The sequence below is a fragment of the Capricornis sumatraensis genome, chromosome 5, assembly GCF_032405125.1.
Source record: "Capricornis sumatraensis isolate serow.1 chromosome 5, serow.2, whole genome shotgun sequence".
NCBI lineage: Eukaryota > Metazoa > Chordata > Mammalia > Artiodactyla > Bovidae > Capricornis > Capricornis sumatraensis.
In genome coordinates this window covers 56731834-56759090 of record NC_091073.1, presented here as the reverse complement: position 1 = coordinate 56759090, position 27257 = coordinate 56731834, and the positions used below count along the sequence as shown (strand labels likewise).

General features: G+C 41.3%; 1 protein-coding gene across 1 annotated transcript in view; it reads left to right on the top strand.

The window, feature by feature from the left end:
• The first annotated feature begins 1013 nt into the window (after positions 1 to 1013).
• CAV1 (caveolin 1) overlaps positions 1014 to 27257 on the top strand; it is a 36559-nt gene continuing 10315 nt past the window's right edge. The window contains exons 1-2 of the mRNA XM_068972596.1: positions 1014 to 1117; positions 2551 to 2715. Of these exons, the coding sequence (XP_068828697.1) occupies positions 1088 to 1117; positions 2551 to 2715 (195 nt within the window). The 5' untranslated portion in view covers positions 1014 to 1087. The remainder of the gene's footprint in view (positions 1118 to 2550; positions 2716 to 27257) is intronic.

Here is a 27257-nt window from a genome sequence, read left to right as displayed (position 1 = left end):
GAAAAAAAACAAGCCTCCTTTAACTCACAGTCAAGTACTTTAAAAAATGTCTGGAAAACTTGAAACTCCAATTAAATATTTGTACAACTGTAAATATTTTATGTATTTTGTAAACATGGCATAACTGGTTGGCACAGATTTCCTTTGTTCCAGAAAATAAAATTATAGAAAAGTTAAACATTTTTATTTCTTATTTCAAAGCATTTGGGAGACGTTTCAGAAGTAGTTGCTGCTGCTGCTGCTGCTGCTAAGTCGCTTCAGTCGTGTCCGACTCTGTGCGACCCCATAGACTGCAGCCCACCAGGCTTCCCCGTCCCTGGGATTCTCCAGGCAAGAACACAGTGGCGGTTGGTAAACGTTAAATTCTGCAGGCCTGTTTTTCCAAGTTTCCATTCACACAGACTAAATGTAAACCAGTGTCACCAAAAGCACACCACACACGCACCCACACGGATTCCTTCCTTGTGTTTAGATATGAAATACACCTAAAGATTCTGGGTCACTTTTCATCCCTTCCTGATAGTTGTATCTTAGGCAGCGATGGAACTTGGGCGATGGGAAGAAACGGCTTAAAACAAGGCAGAATTCTTTCTGAAGCTCGGTTGCCCATACTGGGCATCTCCGTACACGGTCTTCGTCTCCCTCCTCCCGTCCCCACCCCTGCTGGGATGATGCACTGCGAAAACATTAGCTCTCCCCAGTACGCCTCTCAGTGGCTTATAGCTGAGAAAATGTTGCCCCAGGTTTAAAATATCTGCCCAAGGAGCCCAGCGCGAGTGAAACGCTTTCTCGCTGCTCTTGACTCCCTGCGGGCTCTCCCCGCCCTCTGCTGCCATAACCTTGGGGATGTGCCTAGACCCGGCTCAGCGCACATCCCGGCCAACCGCGAGCAGAACAAACCCTTGGCGGAGAGCCAGGAGGCTCCCTCCCAGCCACCGCCCCCCCTCCCCCCCATCCCGCCGCCTCACCCTCAGCGCCTTTTTTTTTTTTTTTTTCTCCCATACAATACAAGATCTTCCTTCCTCAGTTCCCTTAAATCACAGCCCAGGGAAATCTACCCAGAGCCTTCAACCAGCCACGAGCCAGAATGTCTGGGGGCAAATACGTAGACTCAGAGGTACGCCTGGGTGGGTGCGCTCCGGAACGCGGCGCGCCAGGAGAGCTGCTTCTGCTATCTCCCACTCTAAATATTCTGACTGCTTTGCTTGCCCCAGCCCTCTCTCGACGTTGGAGCACTCCTGGACTCTGGCATTGCTGAGGAATGGGCCTTGGGCGGGAGGTGAAGAGGAGGCAGGAATGCTTCATGTTTTCCTATTAGGAAGGGGACCAAGGGAGCCTAGGGGCCTAGGTCGCGGAAAGAGGGGGTCGTCGGGGTCCTGAAATTGGGTTGGTCGTTCTGAGGGCGCGTTTCTGAATGGCTTAGGGGTTCTGCCTTATTGAGAGACCCCCATGGTCCGGCCCCTGTCTGCTGGAAAGTGGAGAGCTAGAGTGCAGGGTGGGAACTCATTCACTTGCAGTCTTGGGGACAGTCCCCACGACTCCCCACCAGGCGCCTCAACCAGCTGGCCGGGGAGGCGGCGCGCGTCATGTTTGCACTTTCCAAAGCTCTTGGGCCGCCTCTAAAACTCTTCCTGCATCTCGGCGCCTGGCAGGGGTGCTTGAATAAAGCACCCTCCTCCTAACTACCATCCCCCCACCCCCCACCTTCCTACCACCTCCCGGCGCTCAGGCTCTGCCTGGGTGTGGAAACCTAGTTTTCCCAAACGCAGCCGCCGCCGTTCAGCAACCGGCCAGGGGTCTGGGAGTGACCTAAGGGTGGGTCTGAGGAGTTGTGCAGGTGGAATATCTTTCTAGACAGTATAGGGGATCTGACACTTAGCTCGATCCAAAGATAGGGGATGCTGGCTTGTGTGCATCGGGGGGTGGGGGGTGTACGGGGAACTGTTCAGGGACAGAAACGGCAGAGGGAGGGTGGAGGACGCGGGCAGGTGCAAAGGATACTTGGCCAGAAAGGAACGAAAATGGGAACACTGCGTGGATCCGGGGTGGGGGTTCATCGTGGATCTTAAGGATGAAGTTAGAAGGAATTGTGGAGAAAAGGGAAATAGGGACCAGGGACTGGAGCAGGTGAAGAGCTGGGAGAGGGTGGCCTGGCGGAGAGAGGGGCTGGATAAAAGTCGGAAGTCGGATCCCCTCCCCTCTGGGGGTCTCCGCGGGATTCAGCCTGTTGGGAGTGAGTCGGGCTGGGGCCGGGCGGACCGCGCTGCGGGGTTTGCCCTGACCCCTGGCGGTGGCGGGCGAGGGAGGCAGGAGCTCCCAGCCTGGTACCGAGGGGTGTGGTGTCCTCTCCCCGATCCTCTTAAAAAGCTTGCGGCGCCAAGGAGTTTACTGTGCGCGGAGCCACCGCTTCGAAATCGGTTAGTTCGATTTTGAGCCTCGAGGTTTGCCTCGCTGCCAAGGCTAACTTTTCTGATTGCGGATTTTTCTTTTTGAAATCTCCTTCCCACCGCCGGTGCCACCCTCTCCCTCCGGGCCGTCCGCCCTCTGCAGGGACATCTCTACACTGTTCCCATCCGGGAACAGGGCAACATCTACAAGCCCAACAACAAGGCCATGGCAGAGGAGATGAACGAGAAGCAAGTGTACGACGCGCACACCAAGGAGATAGACCTGGTCAACCGCGACCCCAAACATCTCAACGACGACGTGGTCAAGGTAAGGTGAGGTGGCCAACAAGGAAGGGATGTGCCCCGAGGAGACGCTGACAGGGCAGGGACAGCTCTGTCTGGCTAGTAGCCTGTGTTTCTTTCCCTGACTTTGCCACACACTCACCATTTTCTGGGGCTTGATGTGCGGAACCGCGGTCGTCAGAAATGTCACATCTCCCCTACCTGCTCCTGCCAGTTAGTTCAGCTGGAATTTAGCTAACTTGAGTTTTGTAGGAGTTCATATAACTGCACCCTTCTCCTGGCGTATGAACCTCCAGATCTCAGTAACAGTCAGCCCCGCACCCCTTGAGAGCGGGAGGTATTTGCTCTGCAGGTCATCCTCTCTCCAACTTCAGGTTGAAAGTCTAAGTGAAGCGTGGTGCTCCACTGCATATAGAATTAATAAGCAGTGAGATGGTTTTGTAAGGTATTATGCCAAAGGTAGCAACCAGAGTACTAACCGGGCAGGTTCCCCCAGTTAAAATTAAGATAACCTGAAATAATTTTCTTAAAAATATGGATGGAAATGCTCCTGACTAAAGATGAAATATGTGTGTGTGCATATATATGCAGAATAGAATTGAATATTTAATATTTATAAGAAGGGTATTGGAAAAAACATGGTGTTTGTTGTACACAGCTAAGCATATTTACACAACCAAAAATAATATGTGCCTATAGATTTCTCCTATAGACCTCTAGATAGTTGTGGAGTGTTGCTTCTTGAGCTTATGGGACATTCAGGTTGGAGTTCCTTTTTATATTTCCAGGATGTGCCTGGTGAGATTAAAAACAGATTAATTGAATGGGTATTGGCTAAATTTAGATCTGACTGGGTGGTCAGTTTTTAATTATCATTGTGTTATTCAACTTTGACCCTTTTAGTAAATTTTATCAGAGGAATTTGTTGCTTGAACCCGTCTTGATTGGGAAATCATAGTCCTGAGCCATCCTTGGCAGGGTGTTTTCTTTTAGGAAAAGGGAAGGTCAAGGGAATTCCTAGCCCTTGACCAGATTAAAGTATGAAGACCCTTGAGGCAGCCAATGGGGTGGATGAGCAGTTTCCACCTACCCAGCATCCTTTCCAGGATGGGAGGAGCCATAGTTCAGAGACTGTTCACATTTATGAATAATATATTTCAAAAAGGGGAACAATTTAATCTGTAACTGGAAGGAAAATGGAACAGTCAGAATTGAGTCTCTTGGCTTGCTGGTGGAGGAAAAAGGAAAATTGGAGCTTTAGCAGATTTTTCTACTAGCCAGATTATGGAATACTTAAAAGCAGCAGCAACAACAAAAGTAGCTTATAAACTGGAAATTAGAATTGCTAAAAACTATTTATTAAAAACATTACCTTAAAGGACCAAAGGGCATTTTTGCTTGTTTCCCTTCTCACGTAGCTTTGAACAAGAAAGAAAAGTGTCAGGAAAAGAGGCAGATTTCAGAAAGGCCTAGCTTCATCTCAGCCTCCCTGTTGTTCCCCTGCAGTGGAGAGGGATTCCTGGAGCAAGAGAACCTCCCAGGATGAGTCAGAGAGGCCAGTAGTGTGGATGTGGGTCTCTACACATAGCATGACTAAGTTGAGAAAGAAAGGCCCCACTGGGAAAAGAGACTGCAACACAGATGGAAAAAAGGCATAACAGGCTTAGTCGAAATAGCAGTTTACAAAATAGCATTTCAAAGAGCAAGTGTGGGGATCTTCATATTAAAGAAATTAAAAGGAGGAGATAGAGCAAGCTTCTGATGACTTAGAGAAAGCAAATCCCACCCACTTGCTCATAGAACTCTGAGCAAAACAAGACAATCAGGCAGAAAAATCAACCTTGAGAAGAATTTCGAAGGCCTCTTGCTTAAAGAGGCCTTTCGAGAATGCCTTGCAAAGAAAGACCCAAAGAGTACCATCTGCCAGTAGGGCTGGGAAAGGAAGCCTATGCCCAGTGGAGACGCCTATCTTATATTTTTTTTCGAGTCCAATCATAAGTGTAAGGATAGAAACAGTGACCATCCTCTCTGTGTTACCATGACAGTAAATAATAAATCTCTGCAAATTTTACTTTTGACAATATATATTTCTTAAAATAATAAAGGCACTCAAAGCTTCACTCTTAATGCCTAGTAACTTAAAATTTCATAAAGAAATGGTGGTCAAATGAATGTACTGTTAGAGCTACCCAGTCAGGTAACAAAAAGTGTATTCTAAAAGCAAGCAGCTCTGTAAAAGCTGCCAATTCTGTCCAATACTATAGTCACTAGCCACTTGTGGCTATTTTGATTTAAATTACAAGTAATTACATTAAATGCAATTTAAAATACAGTTCTTCAGTCACACCAGCTACCTCTGGGGTTCTCAACACTTAAGGTTAGTAGCTACCATATTGGCTAGCACAGATATAGAATATCTCCACCTTCATGGAAATTACTACTGGACAGCACCACACTTTTCTTCTCTTTATATTAAAAATGTCCCCATACCAACGTTAGAAACTTATAGATGGAGAAGAAATAAAACATAGATATAAGTGTAAGGAGCAGCCCAGTGTGTCTCCACAGTATCTTTTAGTCTCATAAAACAGCTATTAAGGTGGAGAAGAAAACTCAAAAGCTAGAGAGAGGTGCCATGAATTTATATTCATGAAGGTGGAGTATTATTACCTATTCCACTGGTGATAATGACATGTTAGACTACAATTTAGTTCTAATAAAACTGGTTTATTCTTTCACTAAAGGTTTGTTGTAAGATGTCTGTATAGGCATTTATCCAAAAAAAGTCAGTGATAGATTATTTTAAAAATTTCCTCTAATTAAAACGGTCATAACCTCCAGACCCTCCATTCTCCATCTGCGATTTCTGTCTTCATTCATATGTTTACTGTGTACTATTTTGATTTTCTAATAAAGAAAATGGCTTCAGATTTATTACTCTGGTATCACAATAGCCATTGATCAATTTATTAAATTCCTAACATTTGTTAGAATAGACACTGTGCTACGTTCTACAAGCGTAATTCCTAAAATAAGCCCTAGCAATCACAAAGATTAGAGTTAATGCAGATGAGATGCATATAGACTAAAAATACACACACACACACATATACACTATCACAACAGTAAGTCACTGTCAAATGTTAACTAATTGGTCCTTTTTTTTTTTTTTTACTTTGACTGCCAGGAAACATATAACTAGATTTTAAGTTTCATTAATCCATGTTACTTATTCTCTCACATATGGTTTTGAATTTTCACTTTTTCAACTGGCATGTTGTTTTATGTGCCCTCTATTGTAATGCTTCTCATCATCATTTTGGAAAGAGACCAAATATATACTATAATAAGAGCTTCCCAGGTGGTTCAGTGGTAAAGAACCTGCCTGTCAATGCAGGAGACATAGAGATTTGGGTTCAATTCCTGGGTCGGGAAGATCCCCTGGAGGAGGGTGTGGCAACCCACTCCAATCTGTGGAGTGGCAGGATCCTGGCAGGCTATAGTCCACGGGGTCGCAAAGAGTCGGACACAACTGAAGCAATTTAGCATGCACTCAGATACTATAATAAATTAAAAGAAAATAGTATTGAGCATTGCATTAAAAAAAGTTTATTTAAAAGTGAATCATATCAATTATCTTGATCTTAGTAATAATTCTGCAATATGGATATATATCAAGTCATCATGTTGTATACTTTAAATGTTATATTTGTCCATTATTCCTCAGTAAAGTTTTTTTTTTTAAGTTTTTTAAAAAGTGAATAAAACTGATATTGTTAGGGAGACCCTACTTGGATAGGGCAATAAGATGAGAGAAGAAGGATATATTATAGAAAGTTTAATGGAGAAGGGCATGAAGGAGATACAATCTGAGTTGGGTAATAATGGACAGATGGAGTTCAAATAGGTGAGAAAATTATAGGAGAACATTCTTAATGAAAAAGCATGGAGATGGGAATGTCCCACACAGGACATAAAGTTTAGTAGCTAAACTAGGAGGTATAGTAGCCCATTTTTGACTGACATTAGAGTTCATGCGGCATAGTCACAGATCATAAAGATGAAAACACTGAGTGTGGCCAGATGATACAGCCCTAAGTCCAGTATTCCCAATAAGTTTGAACTGTATTATGTCAGCAGTGGGGAGCCAAGAAAACTTCAAGCTTGGGATGACATGATGAAGGTGGGGCTTTTTGGAAGATGACTGGTGGAGGTACAAGATGTAGGTAGCCAGTCTGGATGAGGAGCAGTTATGATGTAACTGCATCAGGGTCCAGACATGAAATGAGAACAGGATGTGGTAACATTGGAATAAAACTACATAAGCACAAAAGAACAGAATTTTAGAAATAGAAGAGAAGTGTAATGGTTATCAAATTAACCTCCTATTCCTTTTTTTTTAACATTAAGAGAAATTTAAGGGTTAAGAAAGGTTAAATTTTTATATACATGTTCACATGGTTACTGTACAAAAACAGATATTTTCAAATATCATAAGGGATAAATAGATAAGATTATGTGATTATTGTCATTAAAGGAGAATTCTGAGCCTAGCTCTGAGAAAAATCAAGACATCTTAGAGGAGATATTTTTGAAAATAAAAATAATGCATTTATAACTTCCTTTTCTAAAAATTTAATGTAATATTATTAAATATACACAGATACAAAGTTTTCTTTAGCAGTCAAGGAAAAAACATACAAATGGTAATCAGACCAGTTTTGGTTTCAAAATCACAGCCTCAAGCCACCATGATCCCTTTCAACTATAAAGCATTCTAGAGCCATTAGTGATTAATATCAACATAACCGATTTTAAATTTCATGTTTGCTTACTATACTTATAATCAGAGCACAAGATTTAAAAGATCAGATTGACCCAAAGCACTCAGCACCATGTTAATAGTCTCTTCTGTTGGAACTGGTATTGGTTTTGTTTATTTGTTTGTTTAGGAGATAGGCGCACAAGATGGTTATCACTACTCTGCCACATGTAAGATTACACATGGCATTCAGAATCCCCAGTTTGTAAAAGAGCACTGTGGTCATGTTTGGTGGGAAATTATTCTCACATCGCTGAGCAAATAATGATATTAAAATGGGAGACATTATTCATTCTTAACCATCTGAAATATTTTCAAGATTAGTCAACAATGATACATTTTAAATGCTTATTAAAAGAAAGTGTTATTTTTTTTCTTTCTCTACCTCATAATTTCAGTCAAAAATTATTGAAGCATTAGCTCAACTTTGGTTCAAACTGAATAAACTTTCATATCATTTATTAAAATTTAAGACAAAATACACCAAATATTCTTGAATTATTAAAAAGCTCATGATGTGGTGTTTTATTCCAATTAATAGCAGTGTTGGCTACATTTTAAAGTGTCTTGAAGTAAGAACAGCTGCAAGAGTAAGCAGCATCTGGAAAGTTCAGTAATTTGTAAAACCACCTGCTTATGCATCCTGCCCACTCAGTTCATAAAACAGCATTTTCATATTTCACATGAAACTGCTTTTTAGTTTGCCCCTCTTTTAAGCAGAAGTTATCATTCTCTATGATGAAATATTCAGAGTGAGCTGGTCCCAAGATGAAGAGGTCTCTGTGCCCTGAACTATGCTCTTTTCATATGAAGATGATTTAAACCAAGAAATACACTCTCTTCTTCCACTTTTTGGACCCTATATATATATATTAATTTAAATTACTATACTAAAGCCCTAGAGAAAAAGATTTGCATACTATACTTCTGTTAAAAGAAGTTTTTATTTTTTTAAAAAAGCCTTCATCAAAAGCTTAACCATCAACCTCTAGAAATATGCTTAACCATAGGTGCTCAGAGGCACCTTGACAGTACAAAGAGTATTGTGTCAGGAAAATACATTTTTGAGACTTTGATAACCTTATTTTTTGAAACTTGAAAGTAATGATTCTTAAATATATTAGACACAAAATTCTGTTTCTTTAAAAATCAAGAAAAGACATGCACACAATAATCAGGTCAGTTTTGGTTTTAACCTAAGGACCAAATGCTTTTGTGGTCTCTATCAACTGGAAAGTGTCTATCCCGTTAGTGTGGGACTGAACACCAAGGAAGAGGGAAAGTTATGTCAGGACAACAGGTTTCTCAGCCTCAGCAGTACTCAAGAGTAGAACTTAGAAACAAAGAGCAAACTTGTTTGACTAATGAAAGCCAGTTAACCCCAGCCCTAAAAATACTTTAGCAAAGCTGTTTTATGTATCTGCGCTTCAGTTTCTCTAACTATAAAGAAAAGAATGAGAGTCATTCTCATATAACAGCATTCCTCCCTCAAACCTATTTATCTTTCAATAAATGACTATTATATACCTACTATTATGTGCTGCACATTACAGTTGGAACAAAAGCAGACAGGAGCACGGCCCACAGAGGTTTTGACTATCTCCTTTGCCTCTCTTCACACAGTTTCCTTTGAAAACTTTTGCTGAAATTCCTTTACCAAATTCCACTCTCTGTTAGATATGCAGATGATACCACCCTTATGGCAGAAAGTGAAGAGGAACTAAAAAGCCTCTTGATGAAAGTGAAAGAGGAGAGTGAAAAAGTTGGCTTAAAGCTCAACATTCAGAAAACGAAGATCATGGTATCTGGTCCCATCACTTCATGGGAAATAGATGGGGAAACAGTGGAAACAGTGTCAGACTTTATTTTTCTGGCCTCCAAAAATCACTGCAGATGGTGATTGCAGCCATGAAATTAAAAGATGCGTGTTCCTTGGAAGGAAAGTTATGACCAACCTAGATAGCATATTGAAAACCAGAGACATTACTTTGCCAACAAAGGTCCGTCTGGTCAAGACTATGGTTTTTCCAGTGGTCATGTATGGATGTGAGAGTTGGACTGCGAAGAAAGCTGAGCGCTGAAGAATTGATGCTTTTGAACTGTGGTGTTGGAGAAGACTCTTGCGAGTCCCTTGGACTGCAAGGAGATCCAACCAGTCCATTCTAAAGAAGATCAGCCCTGGGTGTTCATTGGAAGGACTGATGTTAAAGCTGAAATTCCAATACTTTGGCCACCTCATGTGAAGAGTTGACTCATTGGAAAAGACTCTGATGCTGGGAGGGATTGGGGACGGGAGGAGGAGAAGGGGACGACAGAGGTTGAGATGGCTGAATGGCATCACCAACTCGATGGACATGAGTTTGAGTGAACTCCGGGAGTTGGTGATGGATAGGGAGGCCTGGCATGCTGCGATTCATGGAGTCGAAAAGAGTTGGACACAACTGAGCGACTGAACTGAACTGAACTATCTGTTAAAATCTTAAAACCTTCAGGACTGTCTTTTTAAAATGCCTCATCAATAATGCTTCAAATTATTCCTGAGCCAGTAAATAAGACTAGCAGAAAATAAGGAGCATATATTTTTTAAAACAATTTGCCCTTGCTTTGGTCCTAAAAAAATTGTAACTAACTTATTATAGAAAATATTTCAGTTCTCTAATATTGTCTCTTCCTATATTAGTGCTGAACCTTTAATCTTTCTATTGAAAATTTAAAATTTTCAACCTTTTAAAAACTTCATTGCCTCTTTGCAAACTCAAGAGGGCTTTCATATTCACCTGGGCATCAGAGTCATCACAGGAGTTTTTAAAAATACAGATATCTGGACCCACTACAGAGCTACTAAATTAAGAGTATATAGGAATGAGGCCTAAACTAGGGGCTCTTGGCTCCCTAGATTATGAAGTCAAGTTTAGAAATGATTGTATCCAAGGTCAGCTTAAAGATATACACCTGGATGTTACTATCCTAGGAGAACAGTCACACTGTTCTAGTGTGACTAGATGTGTGTAGTCTAGATGTTCTCCCTGCCAGAATACTTGAAGGTTGCGTGCATGCAAGCTAAGTAGCTCAGTTGTGTCTGACTCTGTGACCCCTGCTAGGCTCCTCTGTCCATTGGGTTCTCCAGGCAAGAATACTGGAGTGGGTTGCCATGCCCTCCTCCAGGGGATCTTCCCAACCCAGGGATTGATTCTCAGCCCCTGTGTCTCTTATGTCTCCTGCACTGGCAGGTGCGTTCTTTACCTCTAATGCCACCTGGAAGCCCCACTTGAAGGTTCAGTTCAGTTCAGTCGCTCAGTCATGTCCGACTCTTTGTGACCCCATGAATCACAGCACACCAGGCCTCCCTGTCCATCACCAATTCCCGGAGTTCACTCAAACTCACGTCCATCGAGTCAGTGATGCCATCCAGCCATCTCATCCTCTGTCGTCCCCTTTTCCTCCTGTCCCCAATCCCTCCCAGCATCAGAGTCTTTTCCAATGAGTCAACTCTTCGCATGAGGTGGCCAAAGTACTAGAGTTTCAGCTTTAGCATCATTCTTTCCAAAGAACACCCAGGGCTGATCTCCTTTAGAATGGACTGGTTGCAGTCCAGGGGACTCTCAGGAGTCTTCTCCAACACCACAGTTCAAAAGCATCCCAGGGAGTTTTGAAACACCATAGACAGTTTCCAAATCAGCCTTGCTCAATGGCCCTTCATCCCGTGAGGCCACTTGGGCTTACAACCAGCTGCAGGCTTAGAGCCTCAGGATGACCTAGGGTTGGGGTCATACGTTCTAGGTTGTCCCACACCCCTGAGAAACTATTAATAGTACCCTTTTCACGCTCAGAAGTGTCCCAGTTTGGAAGAAAAAGTATATGCTCATGAATGAATTGGCAATGACCTGTAACTGATTCTTATACCTGGAATTCACTAGAAGTCCCTGTTCACATTATTTGTTTTAGCAAATGGGCAAAATTTCCACGTTCTAGGAATGTCATGCTTTTCGTTCCTCTCCAGTCTCCAGCGTCACCTTTCTCGTATCCCTCACTGGGCCATCAAGCTGCACTCTAACTTGGAGGACATGCTCTTAAGTACCAATCTACTCGACCCTCAGACCTTAGGTTTCTTTCCCTGCAACACAGGGTTAATGAAACCAACATCCTTCCATCACATATTTTGTCAGCTACTCAATCAAAGAGTAGAAGCAGCAGCAGCAGCAATCAAAGATTAAAATGTTTAAAATAGTTTTGATTTTTTTCATTCAGTCCAGGAAACATAAAATGGCGTGCTTTCATATGAGCCATTGTTTAGTGTGGGGGAAGTGCTTTTAATTTTGTCCTAAAGGAAATCTGCATGATCCATGTACTGTGCAACTACCAAGGGAATTTAATTGGTAGAACAAATTTACACCTGCACATAATACATATTTCCTGCCTCTCCTATGTTGATGTTTTAGATATAAAATACATTTTGTTTTCTTTATTGAGCCTTGAGAAGACGTCTCTTGTCAGTCATTATTTCATAGCAGGGGAAGTACATGTTCCTAAATAACCGAGCTTCCCCTTAGTCATTGTTAGCTATTTAGGTAATGAAGAGCAAGTCATTTTTAATTTTTATAAGACTTAAGTGTTGATAGTATATATATGTGCTTAATATATTATAGCAATTTAAAAGTGAAATTTTTAAAAGTGCATTCAGTATATAAACCTTTCTTGAGCCCAGCAAGGGCATTATAATACAAATAGACATTGATATATTCTATGTAAAAAGATAAACTACATCCAGAGACTACACTAGGTCATCTCACTGATGCAGGCATCAAACACAATTTCTCATTTATAGTGAAGAACTAAAAAAAATGCTGACTTCTGAACCCAATTAGTGAGAAACTAGGAAACTGGGAGGGAAATAAATAAAGATAAAGAAAGGACAACAAGGCCCCTTCTCCCTGCCCTGCCACTCACTCTCTGCTGGACTAGGTTTTAGGTATGCCAACTCCAGGACCAGCCACATCCATTGCTTTGCATAGTGCTGGCATATCTAATGACATGATCAGGTCCAGGCACTGACTATTAATTCTCAGCCCTGCCCCCAAGGGGTTTAGAGGTTATCAGGAAAGTACACGTGCAAACAAATAGTGTGGTCACCGTAACTCGGGGATGGCCTATAGCTGAGCACAAAGCAGAGAGTTCGCAACAGTCTCTAAAGCTGAACACCAGGCACACGTGGCAGGAAATGGGCGCCACCAGAGGGAGCAGCAGGAGCAAAGGTATGGAGGCCTGAGGGCACCTAGCATGTTTTGGGCACCAGTGGCAGGTCAGTGTAGCTAGAGCAAGGGATCCAAGCAGGAGCCAGATCAGCAAGGCCTTCTGTGCCCAGGCAGAGCATTTGTCTCTTTGCAGTCCACAGCAGGTGTTTTTAGGCCAGGAAGTGGCCTGATGAGATAAGACCTCTGTTAATAGAAAGGGCTCTGTTAATAGATAGGGAAAGGGGTGCCAGATGTACAGGTGGTAGTGAAATAGGCATGGAGCGCTTTCTCCAGTACTTTCTAAAAGCTAGCTTGTTGGCAAAGATTATTTTACTTACTCTTCCAATGGCCCTTTGAGGAAGTAGTATTATTTTCAGTTGTATTCACCTGGTAGATAAGCAAATTCAGGTCTAACCATTTGCTCAGGATTTCATGTAGGAAATGGTACACTCAGAATTTGAACCCAGACCTCAGGACCAGGGTTCTCAATCACTGTGCTCCAGTGCCTCTCTGTAATAGATCACAATCTAAGCAGACAATGGTGTCTCCATAGCGAGGAAAGACATGACCGTGTTCTCATAGCAGCTGAGCAGCATTTGACAGGGGGGTTCCAGACATGGTCTATTTGTGAAGTGACAGGCCTACAGTTCTAAGGCCAAACTTTAGATCCTGGTAGGTGAGTTGGAGGAGGAGGAGAAAGGACCAATGTAAAGACCAAGATAAAACCTCACATTACAAGAAAATATGCAAAGTAGGTGAGCAAGCTCCCAACAAGGCAGCAAAGGTCAAATCCCAAAGACAGATGTGGGGTACAAAATAGGGATGTGTCCCAGTGATTAGAAGTGGAATACACGTTTGGGATGAGACAAGCTGCAACGCTAGCTTGTGTTGAATTACCTGAACCTTTAAAGCACCCTGACTGCCCAGGTTGGCCATAGCTCCTGGGCTGTAACTGATCCTGCCTGGATGTGCAGGGAGGGGTAGGTATGAGTAAATGAAGCAGGTCCTGACATGCACTTTGCATTTAACAGCTTCATTTAAGGTTCTCAGTTTGTCTGCTCAGATATTCATGCCATTACAGAAATACATTGTAAAAATAGGAAACAGTTGAGAAAACCCCTAGTTTTATGCTGGTGGGAGAAATGCCTATTTAATCCTGGAAAAAAGTTTCTCTGAGATTTCCTCCCTGTAATTACATAATTGTTCTCAAAAACAAATGCCAGAAGTAAGGAACAGACTTAATAGTGCATTTTACAAGGCACCATTAATCTCTCAGAAAAACAATTAAAATGTTCTGTCAATCATAGCTCAGTTTGCCTTTTCTATATTATTAGCAATAATATATAGCTGGAAATGGGCATACCAAGACGTGTTCAGGAAACGGAACTGCATTCATTGGATTTCATTGCCAGTTATTTTGGAAGGTCAACAGATCCCTATTTCTCACTTGTTCTTCGTGTCAGGTTTATTACTCATATGTAGGGAGAAATTGTCTAAAACAGTTAACAACCACCAGTTCACCAAAATATTTTGGGTAAACCTTTCTCTTATTCTAGCTATAAAGGTAAGAATGAGAGTCATTCTCAGATAAAGTGCTCCCCAGAAAGCCCATTCAGCAAATATTTAGGAAGCACTTACTCTGCACCATGCGTGGAGCCTGCCATGCATCCTACTACACCAGAACCTGCCTGACAGAACCACAGCCACCTGCTAACCCTCACCTCAGATGTCTGGGCCTCTGTCAGCCCTCCCTGATGGCCCTCATCAGAACTGATCGTCTCTTCTCTTGGCTCCCACCACACTGTGGTTTTGTGAGTCCTTCAGAACAGAATAGTGGCTCCCTGTGGTCTCAGGACTGTGGCTGCCTGGTGCTTACCCAGGGCCCCCACTGAGTCTGCTATCAGAAAACAGATACCGAACTGAACCTGCTGAAAATAATCTGAAATTTCTTTTTTAACTGAATATTTTAAGTGAGTGAAAAGACAGTAGGATTATGTCACTGTCTTCCTTTGTTCCTTTTCTCTGCGGTGGCCACATTTAAAGCCTTACAAGGAAAAACATTTCCAAATAATTAAGAAATAAATCTAAAAACATTCACTCTATCTCAGGTAAAGAGAAAACTCATTCTAACATGTATATATATTTATTATTAAAAATTCTTTTTAATCCTGTTTGAAGAGGACACAAATATGCCTCTCCTGAGCCTTCCTATAAGCAGCTAAGACACCTGGACAATCTCCCAGGGCCTGCAGGATAAGGCGAAACTCCTAAGTAGATGGCAAACAGGGCAGGCATTCCCAGAATGCCAAGAGATACCACTGCTGCCACTTGGCACTTGTCTCCTACAGCCAGAAGTATGAAGGCTGAGAGTTGGGTCTTAGGCTACGTGAGAACTCCCCTGCCAAGAGAGAGGTAGGAGGACTTCCTGTCAGGCTCTCCATATACCTTTAGACAATTACAGGGGTCAACATCAGAGGAATGACTAGGTCAGGAGAGAGCCCTGAAGAAAAATCCAAAACCTGATGAAAAAAACAAAGCCTAAAGAAGACAACAGCTTCAAAAATCCCAAGCCTCGTCTTCCTGCTCTTTCATTTTATTACTTCTATATATTAATTATACAGAGCTCTGAGATTTTACTAGCTGGGAGGTGGTGGCTGTTAATCTACCATTTCAACAGCATAGAAGTTTCTTTGTACCTCATAGGTGGTCTCTCAGAGATTTCAGATCTCTTCTCAGGAGCAAAACAGAACAAAACAAAAATAAGCAAAACACTTGAATATTTCTAGGAGTCAGACAGTATTTGTTTCATTATTGATATCTGGGCCAAGTGAATGTTAGCTCCTTTTCCAGACACACTTCTTTCTCTCATCTCTTGTGATACAAAGTGGATTTACTATAATAAGGATAAGAGTAAGACATGTCAGTGGTAGTCGCTCAGTTGTGTCCAACTCTTTGCGACCCCATAGATTGTAGCCCACCAGGTTCCTCTGTCCATGGAATTCTCCAGGCAAGAACACTGGAGTGGGTAGCCATTCCCTTCTCCAGGGGATCTTCCCAACCCAGGTAACAAACCTGTTTGCCCACATTATAGGCAGATTCTTTGCCATCTGAGCCATCAGGGAAGCCCCAAGACATGTCAATTTGATTCCAAATAGTTTCCCTATCAAGAAAGTATAGGAAATCAGGATAATTTAATATAAAGTAATAATAATTTAATATAAATTAAATAATAATATAAACCATTATTCAGTTAAGCATAGGTAGAACTAGAAAGCTGCCATTAAAAAAGGATGTGTAATGTGGATTTTAGATGTGACTGGTATCTAATACACAACCAGGAACACAGTTTTAGCACATTTACCATTTTATCAATGAGTGGCATGAGCAAGTTAAGAGGACCCTCAACTTACAAATGACACTAATTATAGCAACCTTGTTAACATCTATGATAAAAATAATATCAAAGTGATTTTTGGCAAGTTACAAATATTCTATACAAATAAGATTAAAAACCAATACAAAGTGAGATAATGTTAAAAGACTAGGAATACAACATATAGCTATTAACTGGGAAACAACTAGGCAAAAATATGAAGAATAAGAAAATACCAGGAGAGGGTTTCTCTTGGTATTTCTGTGGGAGCTTGTGATGTGGAAAATCAAGATGCTTGGTGAACACAATGGATATGAAAACCCTTTGTAATAATTCTCTAGCCGCTAAGGGACCAAGATCTCCTGGGTGAAAATCACTATTGTAAACATACCCTTGAATGAACATCAAGTCCCATACCCCTCGGGTAATAGGGGACCCAAACTAAGTCTTATCAATTGTTCCCGAACATTAAACATCTCAATAATTTAATGATATTTTAAAGGAAATATAATAAATAGACTCAAAAGGAGAATGCAATCCAAAAAAAAAAAAGTCATAGACAAGATTCTGTACTTTATTTGCTATGAATCAGACTTACTAAATATGGGTTCTGTTTTGAGCTTATGAGGGAGGTGGAGATGCTAGAAAGTTCCTATAGAAGAGCAAAAGGAAAGAGACAGGGATGAAGAGAAACACCCAGGTATGGCTGGGGAGGCACTGTCCTATCTGGCAATTTGTTAGAAGAGGTGAAAGGGAACATAAAATGTCAGCTGCTTTTAGTTATTGCTAGGATCTTATGAGACTTACAAGGGAATTATTGCTCAGATGCAATCACCACTCAGGACAAGGAAAAAAGGAGGAAGGAGTTAGTTTAAAAAAAAAAAAAGTTATATTACGTGGGAGAAGAAATTCCAAGTAATGAGTGGTTAATCCCAGGAATGTGTCACAAGAGGTCGTTTTGTAACAGTTGTGTGTTAAATTCCTAATTTGTCTATGTAGCTTCTCAAATCCTTCTATCTCTACAATTACAATTTGGTGTGTAAGAATACTGACACAGAGTCTCATAACTAAGCACAGGCATATGTATGAACACTTTCCTCTATTCCTGCAGGATACCTGGTTTGTTTGGGGGCAAAGAGGAGTTGATGTGGCATTGTGTTAACAGTGGTTGAGAATGCAAGTGGTAAACATCTGAAAGTAGAACACTGAAAAATGCATGCATTGTATGTTCCAAAAGGTCAGTATGAAACATTATCTTTATGGCAAGCCTGCCCATCCACTCCCTCCTACACATTGCATATTCACACAATTTTGTAGCTTGTATAAACCCCTATTGTGATTTAAACTCATGAGACAGTGTGGCTTCTGCAGAGGGTGGCTGTTTTGTGACTTTAGACTAGTGGTTCTTTATACTAGTTGCAAATCATCTGGGGAACATTTAAAAATACTGTTGTGCATGCCCCATCCCTAGAAATTCTGATTGAATTGGTCTAGGATGGGGCCTAGGCCTATGTATTATTAATTTTATTTTTTGGAAAGCTCCCCAGGTGATGCTGATGTACAGCTGGAATTGAGTCTGGTTTCAACTCAGAATTTCTATATAATAAAACCATGCATCATGACAAAACTGTAAGCACTGCAGTGGGAAAATTATTGCTTCTCTAGGTCTTCATCCGGCAGAGTCCTTAGAATTTTTATTGGAGTATGATGTTTGTCACTCAAATTCCTATTTAAAAAATGCTTTCTGGAACTCTGCTCTAGCAGCTATATAAGATAGACTTTGTACGTAGGATAAATCTCGTGTTACTTACGTAATTTAGTCCTGATGTTTTTACCTTTCCTTTGCTCATTCTTTCTATTCTTCCCAAGAGGAAGGTCAGCTGTTTAAGAGTATCAGAACATCATCCTTGTTATCCCTTTTTTAACTTGGGTTCATGGTTCAGGCATATACTAGGAATGGAGCTGACAACATGCACTGGTTTCTCTCCTAATGGTGTAGAGGCCACAGGAAGTTTCACTGGACCTAGGGATGGCAGTGTCCTACATTTCTCCAGACCTGGCACAGAGAAGAGACCCCAAGTCACTGAGAAGTACTTTACTGATGCCAATCATTCCTCAGAACAGATGGGGAAACTGAGTCTCAGAGGAAATCTGAATTGCAGCCCTCTCTTGGACACTGACCTCAAGTATTACCTTGGGCCTTGGAAAAGTCACTTGGATCCTTTGGACAGCAGTTTCATCATCTACAGCAATCAAGAAGTTGAACTGGAAGATTGCTAAGTCACTTTTTATTTCTAAAATTCAGTGATTCCAGTTAACCAGTATTTATAAAAGTGTGGAACATTATAAAAGCACATAAAAGTCAGGAACACTATAAAAGCACATAAAAGTCCATCCAGAGAGAAGGGTGGAGGACCCCTCATCAATACTATTTTTATTACCTTCTTCCTAGATTTTACCAGTTGTCATTTTTACTTTTAATATTAAGGCTGTGGGACTTAATTAATCATTTTTTAAATACTGAGCTATCAACAGATGGCATGCTGAATACAAATATACCACAAACAAACATTTGGTCCTGAAGAAAATCAAGAACTGGAGTTCATTTCCCCTTCTCATTTGGGTTCAATACTCTGTGGTCTTTCTTTTTATTGCCCATGCCTCCAAATTGGCTGTTTGTGTTCCAAGATAGATCAGTTCCAAAGTTGGTTACAAACTTTCCGTACTTTTTTTTTTTTTTAACCAGCCAATTCCTCTTGGTTCACATAACAGAAGAGTGTATCATCACGAGCAACTTTAGTTAAAGCAATGGTGTTAATAAGGTCTAGCTAAATAGAAAATGCTCAGACTTTCTGAGTGCTGACAGTTGTCAAATTCACCTAGTTCATATGGCCACATTTCTGAAGTTCTTTTTAACAGCCCATCTGTGAGCAATAGGATCAGATGACTAAGAACTACAGGGCAGAAGCACTATGACTTTGAATCAGATTTTCCCATTACCCAGCTATAGAGTCTGTTTCTCTCTGACCCATATAAAGTTCAGCATTTAAGACCCTATGTGATTTTAATCCCATCACTTAGCACCCTGGCTGTATGAATATGAAGGAAAACATGAATTTGTTCGAATTCCAGACGCCCTGAACATTCTCTGGGAACTCATCAGCTCCCTAAGCTAAAGCTATGGGTTTAAACCTAAATCTAACTCTGTAGGTTTCAACCTAAATTTCATGATAAACAAAAACTGAATAGATCTGTCTTCCCTGTCTTTGATCATTCTTTTTCCAAAATTACTATGACTGCATTAGAACGATAGAATGCAGTCAACAAATGCAATCACTAGCCCTTGGCCAGATAACACATTCCAAACTTTATTTCCTAAAGGAGATTTTATCAAGTTTGTGTTCTTATAAATAGGAGAAAGAGAGAAATATAACTTCGCAAATGGAAGCGTTCATTAATTTATCCATTTATTCAACAAACATTAATTTAGTATCTACTATATTCCAGGGAGCTTATAGCCTAGCAGCAGAAATAACCTCACACACACAATCAAACCATTAAATAAGTGTAGGGTATGTTGGATGAAAAAAATGGTCCGGTCTAAATTCAAGAGGTTAGTGATTTGGGGAGGGGCAAAAAAGTGATTCTTCTGTTACCTTAAAAGTAAGGAAGTGTACCACAGATCACTCCTCCTTAATAATGATTGTTGAGCAAGCTTGAGCAGCCAGAAGCCATCCCTATTTCATTTGCACTGTCCCCTTTTCAAAAACACTCATACCCAAATCATAGATCCTATCCTGGTTCTGTTATTCCATCCTTAAAAAGTAGGTACTTCATAACTACTGAATAAACTCACAAAGCCACAGTACTGTAAACCAAAAGTGCCTGAAATAAATATGCAAGCATTCTAGGCTATAAATGTTTCTAAAGTTTAGGTTACAGCCTTATCAAATTGTATTCTGATTTTTCTAGAGCAGCAGATTACAACCAGGGATAATTTTTTGCTCCCCTCACAGGGAACATTTGGCAATGTCTGGAGACATTTTTAGTTGTAACAGTTTAGGAGGTGCTACTGGCATCTGGTCGGAGAAGGCAATGGCACCCCACTCCAGTACTCTTGCCTGGAAAATCCCATGGACAGAGGAGGCTGCAGTCCATGGGGTCACTGAGGGTCGGACACGACTGAGCAACTTCACTTTCACTTTCACGCATTGGAGAAGGAAATGGCAACCCACTCCAGTGTTCTTGCCTGGAGAATCCCAGGGATGGGGGAGCCTAGTGGGGCTGCTGTCTCTGGGGTCGCACAGAGTCAGACATGACTGAAGCACCTTAGCAGCAGCAACTGGCATCTGGTGGTTAGAAGACAGGAATGTTGACAGTCACACTACAGTGCCCAGGACAACCCCCCAACCCTCACCCTAACAACAAAGAACTAGCTGACCCAAAATGCCAACAGTGCCCAGATGAAGAAATCCTGTAAGAGAGATTGGAAGTTGTGTCTTGGGAGCCACATAATGGGCAATGATTATCCTTGCTTAGGCCCTACAAGGACCCTAGTGTAAATCCTTTTCCTCACTAGCCATGCAATATTCAAACCTGCAGAGATTTATTTCATTCATTTTCTATTTGTTTAATAAACAGACGAAGCACTGGAGGGAAAAATATTCCAGCAGTGAAGTAAGATGAAAGCTATTAGTAACCCTAGTTTGACTTAAGTGAATAGTAGGAAACAACATCTGCCATCAGGAAGTGAGTTGTAGAAACTGAAAAAAAGAGTTAAGAGTGTTTAAAAAGCTCTGGTTCAAACAAATGTCTATGTGAACCAATGGGTAGCTTGAAAACAGTGAAGACATTTCCGTTTCTTATGTCTTTGATAGAATGGAAAGAGCTTTTATTTTCTTTAGCGTGGTAATCATTCATATTTATCCTATGACATGCCCTAAAAGCTTAAAGAATAACAAACTCCCAAGGGTAAACACAGAATTTTGTGAGCGAGTGAGACCTCTGGATGAATCCTTATCATTGTATGCTTGGATAAAACAAGATTTCCATGCATTAAACAGCACAAGACTTTCTATTTGGGAAGTAAGCTTCCACCACTTTGAAGGGCTCTAGCTACTTCTCAAGGATAACAAACATAAACTCCCCCAAGGTATGATTCCTTCCCCATTCAAGTTCAGCGCTCTAGTCTTAGTGCTCCTATCACCAGCCCTTGCTTGGCTTATTTGTACACTGTTGGCTGTTTCATGTCATTTATTTGGTAATACTTGACATCAACAAGTGCCACCAAATACATCAATACCAGAAGCCTGAAAATTTAAAAAGAATCAAAACACATGCAGCCTGCTTTGTACCAAGCCATCTGAAGCTAGGTACTTTTTGTAATAATGAAAATGTGAGGTCATGTGGATGGGAGAGATGGTTCCAGATTCCTGAAAAAGGCTCATGGTCAACTGGTCTCAGGTACACCAAATGTGGTTTTAGGTTCCTGCCTGTGATCCCAAGAAGAAAGAGTACTCAGCTTATTCAAGGAGGTATAAAAATGCTATGGAACCCCCAAATCATCATCATCAAGGACAGTTTTTAACAATTTCAGAAGGATGTATATTCATTTCAAAGGAATGCCTTAAAAAGTATCACAAACTAGGGGCTTAAAGCAATAGAAATTTACTGTCTCATGGTTCTAGAGGCTAGATGCCCAAAATCAACATCTCAGCAAGACCATGTGCCCTTTGAAACCTGCAGGGGAATCCATTCTTATCTCTTCCTAACTTCTCTTGGTTTTCTGGCCATCTTTGGCATTCCTTGGTGTGCAGCTGCATAACTTCAATCAATAACATGGCCTTCTTGTGTCTTCACATTACACCATCTTCTTAGAAGGATGCCTGCCATCTCAGATGGGGAGTCCACTCTACACCAGAGTGACCTCATCCTAATTACATCTACAAGATCCTGTCTCCAAATAAGGTCACTTTCCAAGGTACTGGGGATTCAGACTTCAATATATTTTTTGACAGGGAACACAGTTCCAGACACAACAGGATGTAAACTATGAATGTATATTTTTTTTTACCAAAATAGGGAAATTTAACTTTAATACAAACTCAAGGATCATTTATACTCCCTCCTACAAAGAGCAAAAGATGGAGACACCTGGTGGCTCTCTTCAGCCTAAAGGTGAAAAGAAAGGAAGAATAAGGCAAAAAGGAATTAATCTAAAGCAAAGTCGTGTCTATCTGGTGTGCTGCCACTTTCAGACACATCCATGGACTCAGTCAGCTGGAGTACATTCTCCCCCAGGTCAGGTATGCTTCAAGTTTATAATAAACTCCAGAAGGCTAATGCACATGCAAGAGATGAACTAATTCTTATTTGCTCAATGGCAGAATGCAGAATAAGCACCCACCTGCACAAAATGATTTCAGGAATGCCAGGAGGGTCTATCGTTCCAAAAGAGCTCCTCCATCCTCCCAGCACTGTTACTGAAATCCCTGACACTTCCCCACTTTTCCTGGTTTGGGTGCCTGGGCCAGAAGCTCCCAATGTAGTACTGACCACTGCCCTTGACACTGTTCCAACTATTTTGCCTAAGTTATTTAATACACAGAATAATCCTATGAAGTAGATACTGTTATACCTACAATTTACAGGTAAGAAAGTAAGGCACAGGGAGATTTAATAATCTTAGCAAAGCTGAGATCCAAAGTGGCCCCCAAGCTAGCAACCATGTTACCATATTGCCTTTCAACAGTTGGGAGAAACACAGTAACTAACTTACTATCATGCCCACTTAGATCAGAGTGTTAGGATATTTAATCTTCTCAGTAGAGAACTAAGACAGCAGTTTTTTTGTTTTTCAAACTGTCTTTCCTGTACCACTTGTATCAAAATGAGGAAAAGGTACACACACCTGGACTCTACCCTCAGACACAACTGATTCAGAATCTCAGCGGCCAAAAATCTGCATTTTGACAGACAAATGAGTGGATTAATGTTTGAGAACCACTGGTCCTACAGGAACGGAATAGGGAAAAGTCCAATGTTAAGGTTAACTAGAAAAAGCCACAGAGAGGTGACAAGGCAATGGGGACCCTGTAATCAATGGTCGAATGACTCAGGGGGTCCTGAGCAGAGAAGAACTTGGTTGCTGGAGAGGAAGGTAATGCTGAACATGGAGGTTTGATAGCAGAAGTAGGCCAGCCACAGCCTCTGACTTGGATGCACATGCCCTGTCCTGTTAGAAATGGTTATTTGCTGAGTCAGGACAGCATTTTCTGTTCATTTGGATGAAAAGCATGGTTGCAGGCAAGGGAGAGCAACCAGAGCACATAGATTCAGAAATTCTTACTCTGACTCTATTTGAATGAGCGGGTTTCATAAACAGAATGAGTACTGGTGTGAGATTAAAGCAAGTGATATGATGGAGGATTCAAGAGACTTAAGTCCTGTGTTTGGTTCAGTCACTGATTATAGCCTCCCTGAGGCTCAGGCTCTTGATCTGTAAAATGGGGGAAATAACACCTGCTTTGAAGGTCCTCACATACAGGATGTGAACTCATTGAGACATAGTACTCTATTATTGCTATTCCAAGGCCCCTAAAAATCTCTTGACTCAGAATATATATGCCACACTCATTCCCTAAGACCATTAATAACACAACAATGGGCAACTGGAAATGATGCTCTGCCTTACTCTGCCAGGAAAGACAACAGAGTCACCTAAATTCATTCTAAAGTACAAATTGCATTGTAGGCCTCCTGCACTGGAGAAACACACACACACACACACACACACACACACACACACACACACACACACACGAGGAAAAGTGGAGGCTAAAGACACCAAAAGACAAATTCACTCTTCTTCCCCTATCTCATCCACACTGGTGTGCTCTACTACTTCTCTGAAGAGCTGGACTGCTATTTCTGCATCTACCTCTGCTTCCCCTCCTCAGCATACTCCAGTACACACCCCTTGCTTTTGCGCCAGATCGGTGCAATTATAGTTACTCAGATCATTGCAGCAAAACTCAACCAAGCAACAACATAATCAGTATTTTCTTAAATCTGAAAACTTCTGAATCCACATTGCCTCCTCCTCTGTAGGAGGAGGCTTTCCTCTGTAGGCTTTCCATGCCTTTCAAGTAACTTGCCCTCCACTTCATTTTGATCAAATCGTGGTATTACAGAGGTATGGTAAAAAAGAATATAATTTTGAATAAAATAAGATACCCAAAAAATCGATAAATAAAAATGTGCTTGTGAAATCAGGATTAGAATTCATAGTAGATAACATGATGGTTAATGTATGCCTACACCCTTTCAATAGCTATTTATATCACCTTTAAAATATATATATTGATGTAATATCTGCTAATTAATGTATGCATAATACTATTAGGAATTGTGGAGGATACCAAGATGGGTGCAGTGGACACCAACTTGCCCTAGATCCTGGTTTGCTCCATTCATTCTTTAGTTAAGTGACCTTTTCTTGTCAGGGAAATAAAAGACTATTTTCTATTCTTATTATGAAAATAACCTAGAACTTTACAAGTTTGTGAAGAGAAGAAGATGAGTGAAATAGGACACTAAATGTGTATAATATCTATTCTGAGGTCTCTGTGATGTCCAAGAAGCAATCCAGAGGGAGAGACTCAAGGATTCCAGCAAGAAGCCCAGGTCAAGGACTACAGGTCCCCTTTGCACTCTTCCCTGTACACCCAGCCCTTTCCTGTCACTCACAGAAGTATGCAAATACCCACCTTTCTGTTCTCCAGTTTGAAACTCTGATTACTAATGCAGCCCTCTCCCTTTAGGTCCAAAGGCAACCCAGTGCTCTCCCACAGGGTGAAGTTGCCAGCACCTGTTATCCCAAGGCAATCCAAGAACACTTCAATGTTCCCACCCTTGGTTTAAATTCTTCCTAGTTCTCTGTGTAGATTCTCTGGAAGTCCAAACAATCACAAGCATTAAGGATACAATATAGGCCTCCTCTTTTCAGTCGAGGCTGCAAGAACACTGCAGCTTTCACTGCCGCTTTTTCTCCTCAATGATGCCAGTTCAGTTCAATAAACAAATGCATATTTGCCCTTGCCCCTGAGAAAACACATAGGCATTAGGGCAGAGTTCCTGTGTTCTGATAACATTTAATTGTGCTAGTTCTCAACCCTCTCTACACCCACACACTCATGGACCACATTTATTCCACTGACTTCACAGGCCATTCAACATGTTGGAAATATGTGTGAGAACACTGAGGGGAGTTTGAAAGTAGTTTCAACCCTCTTTCTGTATGTGTGGGCTTGGTTCATGTAGTAGGTAGGATTTTAGAAGTACATATTTGATTTTTAAAACGTTCATTTGTTTATACTGGGTTTAAAATAATAAAAAATAAATCAGGATTTCTATTGCCAGTCTTTGTGTTTTTCATAATAAATAACAGCCATTCATCCTTGTCCAATAAATATTTATAGGTTAAATTAGGGAAAGCTTTTCAAGAGAATTTCCATTCATTCTTTATCCACCAACTTCCATATGCCAGCCAGCACAGGAGGAGTTTCAGGAAAGAAGCCGGAGGCAGACTAGGGCTTCCAGGCACAGAGGGAAGAGAGTATTGACAACAGAAAGAAGCTGTCATTAGATCCATACAGATGCTGTCATTCACTAGTTCACTTTTTTGTATAAGATTCACCAGGCCCATCCCAGAGAGTGTGATCTAAGTCTGAAAGGAGCCTAAGAATCTGCATTTTAACACATCCCTTCCTCCCTCCCATTAACCTTAGCCACACTACCCCTGCGCTGGTGCATTCAACACATATGCGAAAGTCCAGATTCAGTGGCATGTCTTCAAGGTGGAGCTGACTCTTAGTCTTTGGTGCATATATGGGTAGAAATCCAAGCACATTAGCAATATGGGGTGTACAGTTTTTCTAATATTCAGTTTAATATGAATTGTTGAAAGTTTAAAATGCTCTATTTCTTTCTCATATATTTCTGGACTTTGCTCCAGGACCAAATTGCAGTATATTTATATACACTCAGTTCTGAAAGAGATGGGAATACCAGACCACCTGACCTGCCTCTTGAGAAACCTATATGCAGGTCAGGAAGCAACAGTTAGAACTGGACGTGGAACAGACTGGTTCCAAGTAGGAAAAGGAGTATGTCAAGGCTGTATATTGTTACCCTGCTTATTTAACTTATATGCAGAGTACATCATGAGAAACGCTGGACTGGAAGAAGCACAAGCTGGAATCAAGATTGCTGGGAGGAATACCGATAACCTCAGATATGCAGATGACACCACCCTTATGGCAGAAAGTGAAGAGGAACTCAAAAGCCTCTTGTTGAAAGAGGAGAGTGAAAAAGTTAGCTTAAAGCTCAACATTCAGAAAATGAAGATCATGGTATCTGGTCCCATCACTTCATGGGAAGTAGATGGGGAAACAGTGGAAACAGTGTCAGACTTTATTTTGGGGGGCTCCAAAATCACTGCAGATGGTGACTGCAGCCATGAAATTAAAAGATGCTTACTCCTTGAAAGGAAAGTTATGACCAACCTAGATAGCTTATTCAAAAGCAGAGACATTACTTTGCCAACAAAGGTCCGTCTAGTCAAGGCTATGGTTTTTCCAGTGGTCACGTATGGATGTGAGAGTTGGACTGTGAAGAAAGCTGAGCGCTGAAGAATTGATGCTTTTGAACTGTGGTGTTGGAGAAGACTCTTGAGAGTCCCTTGGACTGCAAGGAGATCTAGCCAGTCCATTCTAAAGGGGATCAGTCCTGGGTGTTCATTGGAAGGACTGATGCTGAAGCTGAAACTCCAATACTTTAGCCACCTCATGCGAAGAGCTGCCTCATTGGAGAAGACCCTGATGCTGGAAGCGATTTGGGGCAGGAGGAGAAGGGGACGACAGAGGAGGAGATGGCTGGATGGCATCACCAACTCGATGGACATGAGTTTGAGTGAACTCCGGGAGTTGATGATGGACAGGGAGGCCTGGCGTGCTGCGATTCATGGGGTCGCAAAGAGTCAGACACGACTGAGTGACTGAACTGAACTGACTGACTGTGTATATTTTTCTATAAGCATGAAAATGGAATTATATATAAAAAAAGAATAATATAATGAAAAA